The following is a 9,779-nucleotide window of genomic DNA, read 5'->3' as shown; positions in this document are numbered from 1 at the left end:
ACAAATACGGTAGAACAGAAACCGTTGTAATGTAAGGGAAATGGTTCGGTCCCGTACTTTATAGGTATCTGGCTTTTAAGTTTCTAAGCAGCTGTGTAAGCCTTTCATGCTTGTAGCTCAAACTTACTTTACTTTCTTAAGCCAATCAGAGATAAACTGACGGCTACGTGTTTGGTCAGCATGAATCAAAGGTGTTGATGGCAGTTAAAGCCTTAAATCATGGTTAAACTGGATGATTACTTAGCGAGTGATACAAGCCGTAACCTGGAAGGCAAATTGCACCATGGTACAGTTCTTTGTGTGGGGTGTTAAAGCTGTTTAAATACGCGGCCCGTGGGCCGATCGTATCACACTACCTATTGTTGACAAAGTGTTATTGCAGGCTCTTGTTGGCAAAGCTGTATTTTTTAATACTACTGAATTTAACTTAACTCAATGTTAATTTCTTTATATTACTCTTTTCATGAGTTTTTAGTTTGAAATTGCAGCCATTTTTTTTTTACGATATTTTAAGTCACAGTAATACGGACTCCAACTTAGTCATACAAAGTCTTCTTATCAACGGGTTGTCCATATCATTTGGCGTATACGCTCATCCAAAACACTAAACGCGAGTTAGTTGATTGGCCAAAACATTTTGGGTTAAGATTAAATGACCATTTTGCGGCTATATGCAGTCGAGGTGGACTTCCAGTCACGTAACAATTCCGAATTTTTAAAACAGCGTAAATATGAATACCACAGGTTTTAAAAGTTTTGGGCTGTTCAACTTTTCTTTGCACTCTCGCAATGCGGCGAAACGCCTCAAAAAAGTTGAAATTGTAAATAAAATAACGTTTAGTCAACGGATGCATCTACACACATATCAACGTGCGTAATTTTCTCGACGCACGCTCACGTGCTTGGAAAAAATGTATCACGAGAAATCCAGCTTTTACAGTTGTGCTCGTTTCTCCTCGGGGATCAAAGAGTAAATCAATTTTTAATTTCTTGTGTTTGCAACGTCTTGGGGATAAATTGATTTCTTTTTCAGGCTTGCGCGTTCTTAAATGACAACAAATAGCTTCTTGCACCTTTTAATGTGCGTTTGAACGGTATGTGCTGTTAGCTCATTAAGTCAAAACAATATAAAGACAAGTGAACATTATAATAGTAATCGTGGCAACGTTCTTTGGTAGGGCTACGTGATTAATTCGTAAAAATCAGAGAGATTTAGCGGTACGCAATGAAATAAACCAAGACAAAACAGAATGACATAAAAGATCTCTAAGATTAAAAAACAAAACAAAAAAAGTTAAACAAAAGCTGTCGTACTGAACATTCCGCCATAACTAAACATATTTATCAACTGGATATCCGTAATCAGGGGTTTTGAAATTACTTTATGTGAACTGAGTAACTGAAATGCAACAATAACTACGAGCGAGAACGAAAAATGTTTTAGCCTTAAATGGTCAGAAAATTAGAGTATTCAGCCTGAGAATTATAAATGCACAGTTTTTACGTATGAATAGGTTATAACCTTAGCGGCTAGTAGAAACGCGTAACTAAGGCAGGTGTTGTTTGATGTAGGAACAACGCGAGAAATGAAAGGAGCCATTTGCCCCAAAGTAAACACCCTTGCTAACAACTCAGTAATTCGGGGTTATTGATTAAGTGAATGGACATTGTTTTTCTGAAATAACCTTTGTTAAAAGAAGACAAAAAGTCGCTTTATTTGCTTTCAGCTTAAATGTGATACATACAAGCCAGATAACGAAAAGAAAGGCATAAAAAGAAAGAAGAGGAATTGTTTTGGTTTTTCATGTTTGATTAGGTCCTGTAATTGTGTTGCTCAACTCTTGCGATCGCAGCCGTTTCATAGACCTTTCTGCTAAATGCAAGCTCGGTTCACCGTAAAGATGGGATCAAAGACAAAATTGGGAATTTCCCCCGTCTCCGCTGAAAGGGAATGGTCACGCTTTGAGCTTGCGCCCTGAGTTATCCCTGATTGACACTTATAGGCATCAAATCGCTATTGTTCCCAATAATAATCGAAAAGAAATAGAGCGCTTCGTTGCAAAAGGGAACCATCGCAAAGTGTTTTAGTCACGTATTGTTGACAACGATGCGAAGTAATTACTACTCAATATGTGGACCATTTTCTCTCGGTCGTTTCGTGTGAGTTTCAATAAATTCCAATACATTTTAGGGCTTTCCCTCTTGACGAGCACATTATCTGAAGGTTATTTTCTACTTGTCAAGGGCAAGATAAGAATATAACACGCTCTCACGCGCTTTCTTGGCAAATTGACAGAACACAATCATAACAGCTTTCCAGGTGAGTCGCTTTATTCATAGTGATCCTTAAAAATTTTACATTCGAAACTCCATCGCTCAAAACAACAAATCTTGAACAAGAGAGCGACCTCAAGAGTTCGATGCCGCCGAAAAGGCTGAATCCTGGATTCTGTTAAAAAAAGATGATACTACGTAGGCGAATAAGTCAAATTTATTGTTTTTTTTAGAGGGCACGGTAACGAATCCTGCAATCTGATTGGTTCTTTACCCGGTCAGTATTTTCCTATCTCTGCCCACGGGCCACGGTAACGCTTTCGTGAATCGCAGAGTACATCCCAACTTTCGTTGTCATTTTTCATAAATATACCTCGTTTTCCGGCTGGGCAGTATTTTAAAGCAAACAAGTCGGTCACTACCCCAAGCCGATAAATAACTTATAAATCCTCTCTTTTCTCTCTCTCAAATCACTTTGGTTGACAGAAAAATATTGGTTTCAGAATGAATTTGTATAAACAATAGTGTCATTACGTTGGTTGACAAGCGGCCTAAAAACTGTCTGCAATTAATTTTAATCGTTCACAAAAAGTACCCAGAAAGTTAAAACGTGAGGTATTTGATTACAATTCAACTGAACGATGGAACTTTAATTTAATATCTGAATTTTCTCGAGAAAATTGTTAGTAGAGAAAGAGCGAGCAAAGTTAATTTAAGTTCTACAACAAATATAGGCTCCCGGTGAGTCTTTCCAATTCCGTTCAATTTGGACATTTGTACCGTAAATTACACAACAGAAACTGAAGGAATTTTTTGAGAAAAGGCCGCATTAAATTCCCTAGTGTCTCGTTGGAGTGTGCCGTTCGCATTTAGTTTTTGTGAAGGAAAGATCAGATTTACACACGCCATTGCAGCAAACAAACTAGCGAACTCTCACAACTTCAAAATAAAAAAAGTTGAATTTACTCACAATTACTTTCCTCGCCGTTTACTTAATGAACAGAGGTAAATCTTCGTACATGAATGAATCGTCGATGAGAGTGAATAATACTTTCCGTTAGATTATTGACTGATTTTGAAGAAAACATTGTCGTGACAGTCCTTGCCAAACTAGTTCCGTTGTTTTTCAAATGCTCTTATGCTTTTTTCTTTCTTACGCGCTCTCTAATTGACAGGTGTCAGATTGTGACAGATACTTGTAAAAATAATGTTTCAAAGTTTGTTTGGAAGCCTTTTAAATCACCTTTATCGTTACGGAAATGAAAATGTTTCGCTGAGGCATCTCTCTTTAATTTGCTTCACCTCTATTTTAACTACCATTTACTCGCTCAAAAATTGTTCAGTTTATGGAAGATCTTGCCGTATTTACGGCCATAAGTCATTCGGGTTCTTTCGGAAAGAATTTCGTCAAGTTTAAAAACAATAAATATGTTATTTACCGGTTAAGGGTCGGTCCGTATGGTGAAAAACTGTGACCTCGGTCTTGAAAATGCTGCCCTCGGCCTACGGCCTCGGGCAGTATTTTCAAGACCTCGGTCACAGTTTTTCACCATACGGACCTCCCAGCCGGCAAATAACATATATATATCGCTTTACTAGTAGAGGGGAAATTTTCATCTTATATAACCAAAACAAACCAACGAGAAATGAAATGACCGAATAGATGGTTTTACTTTAGGAAAGTGGAGAATTGGGCAGATGAAAAAAACAAAACAAAACAAAACAAAAAAAATTTGCAGGAACTCGCCGCTAATGATGCGAGCTATGTATCAAACGGAAGAAAAAGATTCCGACGACTCGCCAGTTAATTTATCCTTAAATTAGTAGAAAAAAAAAGCCTCCCTCCCTGCACAGTTTTTCCTTAAATAACAATCGTCGGACTCCCTTTGTTCCACGAAAGAAAAACCCCGCTGAACTGACCGGGTGAAATTCTCCCTCGTGGTTCCATAACTAGACGAACACTCGGAGACTCATAAGAATTGCACAGTCGACGTATCGGGAAAATACTCACTCCTAAACGACACCTTACATGAATCCTGGATTTGAATCATATCTTAGACATTTTACGTTGGAAAAATCCTATGATTTAAACGATTGTTGGAGATTCGACGGCGATGGGTATCAGCGGCGTGTTGGTACCATTATTTTCTCCATTCTTCTGAAATGTGCGCGTATGTGCGAGTCATGCGTGACCTAGCCCCTTTATGAGATCTTCTCAATTTGGGCACCACTCCAGTAAGTTTCCACTTTAATTTTAGGATCCAACATGTATCTTGTACAGAAATTAAGAAAAATATACAAAACGGTCGAGCGAAGGTCTTTGAATAAACAATAGTTCCTATTTCCGAGGGATAAAGAGCAGACTTTTTAAAAAATGTTCCCTCTCATTCCAAGGTTCTCGCTATGGAAGTTGTCGCCGCGGTAAAATGAATATCGCGCTACATAAAAGGTTTGCGGAAGAGAACCTGAGTCAACTAACAAAGGTTGAATAGACCACTTCCGAGTTCTCGCGGTTAAGTGATCTGGTTCCGAAATTACGGCACTAGAACGAGGCTATGAGCGAAGTCGCTCTCATCACTATAAAGAGTAAGGGCCCTTGTGATGAAAATGAGCGAAATTTTCTTCTAGTTTCTCTGTGGAAGAGTAAAACATTATTTGTGAGAGAGAAGCATTCAATGAAGTGAGGTAAGCCCTTCGTCATAGAGAAAGGGCTAACGTCATTTGAGTTAGCATCTTAACATCTAAAATTCTCCTAATAGATTGATCAAATAAGAATCCAGGCAAAAATTTGTATTTTGATTCAGTATGCAGAGAAAAAAAAAACTAGTTCCCTTAGTTCTTAGTTTTGGCCCAATTTTTTTTCGAAAAAGTTCCACAATTGGCTATGGCCACTAATAATCGAAACCAGACGGCTTGTCTTTCCATTAAGGGGGGGGGGGGGGGGGGAGAATCAAGATACGCATCTGTTCATGCCAAGCAGTTTTATTCATTCTTATATTAATCTATTACATTTCTCACTTCTTTATGCAATCGTGCTCCCCATTTAATCACATTTGCAGTGTGTTGAAGGACAGTATCCCACAGCACAGTTAGCTTTGCACCATGCATTCTGTCCTGGAGATTGGTCATAAGGTGGAATAGCGACGCAACCCCCAGAAGGAGGTCTTGGCTTTTCGGTTGGCGGCATCGGGGTAGCAAGTCCTGGTCCGTCGGTTGGCACTGGAGGTTGAGGAGGTTGAGTTTGAGGAGGCGGGGTGAGCTCGGTGGGACGTGGCGGTGGTGTATAACCACCCAAGTATTTCTTGACGGCGTTCATCAAGGGATATGGGCCATCGCCACATTGGGAGCCACTGAAATCGTCCAAGTCGAGAGCCCAAAACATCGCTCCCATCAGACCCTTTTTCTTGATTAACTCCTCCACCTTGTACTGCAAACTGTACTTGTCATCAAAACCCACCCAGATGGTGCCTTTGTGTCCATATGGCGCCATGACAGCATTATTATTGACAACGGTCAGGCCAAGCTTACAGATCTCGTAGTATGCCAGAAAGCCTGCCTCACGGGTAAATTGACCTTTGTGGGGTTTCTGCCAATCATGCTTAGGAGCGCCAAGACCATTATTGCCTGGGTCTTTCAGTGCAAATGCTCTTCCATACGTAGCAAGGCCAAGAGCGATCTTACTGGCTGGAAATCCTTTGTCAATCCAGTACTGAACAGCATACGGCACGGTCAGTTTGTCATCCCCTACCATAGCCGTATGATGTCCGGTTACTTTGTCCCAGTTGCCGTGCAGATCATAGGTCATGAGGTTGAGGATGTCCAGAAGAGGGCCAAGTTTGGCCACTTCATACGCTTTGTCGATGGTCTTATAGCCAGCTGCAACGGCAGCAGTCAGCAACAGGCGAGGTCTTCCCGTTTCGGCTGCTTCAGCTTTGAATGCATTTAATAATTCCTGGCAGAGTACTGTAAACCTCTGCTTATCCTCAGGCGGTGAACCTCCCCGAGTGGCAGGATATTCCCAATCGAGATCGAGACCATCAAAATCCCATTTTCTTAACATCTCAATTGCAGAGTCTATAAACACCTGGAACGTAAAGAAAAGTAACAATCAATACATTAAAATTGTCATTTTATTAGTCAGTATTTACTACTCTCAAGTTCTCCGACTTTCCTCTAGGTCTTCTACGTCATGTCCCACCGACTGATTTTTTTTCTTATTATTCCTTTTAAAAATATTTACTCTTTTTCTCAGAATATAACAACTGTGGAATTTAGGCCGATGAAGGCAATTTGCATTAGTGGCAGGCGAAAACATACGAGGCCACGAAGGCATTAAAACTGTGAGTAGCGAAAAAAACTGTTCTTGAAATGTTACAGTAACATTCGAATTTCTTTCATCGCAAACAAAACCAATTGAACCAAAAACAAATTTAAAGGAAAAAAACAAGCAGACACAACTAGAAGAGGCTTAGAAGGGGACGTGCCTCCCAAATGCACATTGGGCGTTGGACGCTGCGTGCAACCAAGGTACGAAACCACATGTCGAGAGTAAAGATAAATTAATTGGGTTTATTGCCACCTGAGGAATCAGATAGCATGAATGTAAGCCATCATACTAAGTGTTGATAAAAACGGAACGATTAAATTTATAATAGCCTTTCAATAATAGTAATAAATAACTGGTAATCTCTTTATATTCTGAGACTGCATCATTACTTTCTGACCTAAACCGATGACATAGGCAAATATACTATTAAGCCAGATAACTAGTCCACAGTTGGATAAGAGAGATAATATCGTATAAAAATACCTTTCTTGAAGCCGCAGTTTTGACCATTTTTGAAAATGGACTGTTGTGATTTTCATGATTCCATCCTCCCACAGCCAATAGGGTTCGGAGACTGGGATTTTTTTGTTTCAATGCGTTGAATCTTGGGTATAATTTGTCATCGTTCCATTCGTACATGGCCAGTTTGTCAGTGTTTCGATTGATCTTTGCAAAAGAGTACACTAGGTGAGTGCAAAGTTCAGGATCGATGGTTTCGGGCCAGAATTTGCCAGCACCTGGACGATACTGAGACCAGTTTGTGTGATAGCAAACTCGTACATAGTTCTTAGCACTCAAGCACGAGGCGAAAGCCACGAGTAGGAAAAGTACCAAAGCTCTCATGATTATTAGTGAAGATTCCAAGGCACAGTGGCTAGTAGCAATTCTGAGCGCGTTTTTATGGGTGCATTTGCGCAGCACTTCGAATCAGCTATATTAACAAAATATCTTGGTTTCTCCACGCTCCACCAATTGCAAGTTAGAAAAACTTAGTATTTAGTCAGATACGCCACCCGGATTTAAACAGCCGAATACGTTCTCTGTAGGGATATATGATATTTACAACAGACTGAATGTTGTTTGACAGTCCAACTCGACAGGGTTTGTGGCAGTTTGTAAAATCTGCTTCAAAATAATTCAGCTTTATTTGATCAACGAAGAGAAAACAAATTTCGCGTAAGACACATGTCACGCTCAGAATTTAGGTAAAGTGAAATCTGACCATAAATTTAAATATTCAAGAACCTGGACGCAATGTTAAAAAAGACAGCAATTGCAGGGCCACACCTAACAATGAAAAAAGAAAGGAAAAAAAAACTGAAATTCTGCGGACACATCTAAAGTCTTCATAAGTTGGTTAAATTCGTTACGAAAAATAGAAATAGACACAAACGTATTATATCTATACATTGGAACGCTATTTCCATACGATACGCATCATTACAAAGAATAATAATTGACGCTAAATTATAAAAGCACAGTGTATTTTTTAAGGCTGGATTCCATTCCTTCTACTTATAATATCTAAAAGTAAGAGTCACTAATGATAATCTTAACTCTTTAACTCCCAGAGGCAATCAACATAAAACTTCTCCCAATAATATCCTTACACTCCAGCCAACAAATAATGAGTAATATGCAAGCTTATCAGGTAGAAGTTGTTGTCTTGATCTAACACCAAATTGTCATGACTGATTTACAAGGGTATGTGGACCAGCTAGAGGAGAGAATTACTCATCAGATCTTGGGAGTTAAAAGGTTAAGCAAAATCCTGATATAGAATCGCTCCGGAAAGAGCATTCCTCAGTCTCCACCGTTTAACTAAAATGCATCAGTTTGTTTAAGGTATATTAGGCGCGACTGACATTTTAATACAGAGGTACTACAAAATTGATGAGTCACTTAACAGTAAGAGTCTAATCTTTAAACATTCCCTCTTCTAATTGATTGTGAAGTGAAATGTAATTTTATACTTGGTGGACGTAGAAAACACTGATGTTTTAGTAGGCAAGGAACAATGTCATTAAGAACTATTTCTATATCACTGTGCATTTTTTTCCGTCTCCTCTACGGTAATGATAACAGTTGGACAAAGGCCGTAGAGTTTCCAAGAATCGAAGAACGCGATAAATGACGCTTCGGCACTCTTTAAGAGAAAACAATGGAAACAGTAAAGTGAAATCCTTGTCAACTCACAATATTTTTCAATCGTAAGATCTATTGATAAGTGTCATCTCTGTAACTCAGGTGCGGCAAACAACAACCTTGCAACTGTGGAAGTACAAAGAAAGCTGCGAACATTGTTAGTCAAACAAAAAGACAGGTGTGAGGACGTTTCCGCGCTGGTTTCTGTTATGTTTAGGGCTGAATTGTCCTTGTCACTTACGAAACAGAGGAACTTTCGAGGGAGACACTAAAGAGGATCTAATACGCTTGAGTCTATTCTATTTGTTCGCCCATATAAAAATGATAAATCCATCCTTAATTTTCATTTGAATAATATTGTCCTATGTGCTTTTAAAGCATTTACCAAGAGCCTTCCTTTCGCTTTTTAACTAGAATGAGGTAAATTTAAAAGTTCGGAGCTCTCTTTTGTTACTGAAGTAAATACTGCGGTCATCAAATGCAGCGTTCTCACCGTTAACTTTAAGTTTAATAATGTCTTTACATAATCGGGTGACCATTTCAGTTCGCTTCCTCACAAACAAAAACCCAGCGTTGTGGAACTCAATCAGTTTGCAGAGTTTTTCCGAAAAAAAGCTCCATTTCCGATTGACTAGGCATTCACTGCAGATAGGCGCGGAGAATAATGCCTTACCGTGCATATAGATCACTGATAAAAACTGCAATTAACCAAAGTAGGCTATTAGAAAAAATCCGCTTAATAGGACTAATTCGTGTTTGGGTTAAAAAGTGCAAAACTTATGAGTCCGTGGCCGTTTGGTAAACACCTTTGCTAAATGGAGGTTCAATAAGCAGTAAGGATAGAAGGACAAAATTGGAAATTCTCTCGGTGTTCGCCAAAAAGGTATTCGCTCAAGCTGTTTTACTGTTAACATTCAGCATAAATACCGTGCAGGAAAATACTGTTTGAAAGGAATTAAATCGAAGATGATCAGGTCTGACTCGACGAAAAGTTGAGCGAGGCTCCTTGATTACACAATAAAGTATTCCATAA

At 39.2% G+C, this 9,779-nt stretch overlaps 1 protein-coding gene across 1 annotated transcript; it reads right to left on the bottom strand.

Annotated features, from left to right (window-relative positions):
* Positions 1–5,240: 5,240 nt before the first annotated feature.
* On the bottom strand, positions 5,241–7,473 carry LOC149046543 (chitinase-3-like protein 1). Its single transcript, XM_089205021.1, has 2 exons — positions 7,085–7,473; positions 5,241–6,358 (listed from the first exon to the last, which is right to left on the bottom strand). The coding sequence occupies exons 1-2, from the start codon at positions 7,442–7,444 to the stop codon at positions 5,318–5,320; spliced, it is 1,401 nt and encodes a 466-aa protein (XP_089061147.1). The 5' UTR covers positions 7,445–7,473; the 3' UTR covers positions 5,241–5,317.
* Positions 7,474–9,779: the final 2,306 nt, after the last annotated feature.

The sequence above is a fragment of the Pocillopora damicornis genome, chromosome 4, assembly GCF_964200805.1.
Source record: "Pocillopora damicornis chromosome 4, jaPocDami1.2, whole genome shotgun sequence".
NCBI lineage: Eukaryota > Metazoa > Cnidaria > Anthozoa > Scleractinia > Pocilloporidae > Pocillopora > Pocillopora damicornis.
Note: the sequence above shows the minus strand (reverse complement) of the source record. Positions and strands in the feature narration are given on the sequence as shown.

Coding starts and splice junctions, on each gene's coding strand:
- LOC149046543 (XM_089205021.1), bottom strand. CDS start 7,444: ATGAGAGCTTTGGTACTTTTCCTACTCGTGGCTTTCGCCTCGTGCTTG. Junction 6,359..7,084: donor AAACTGCGGCTTCAAGAAAG/GTATTTTTATAC, acceptor TTTACGTTCCAG/GTGTTTATAGACTCTGCAAT.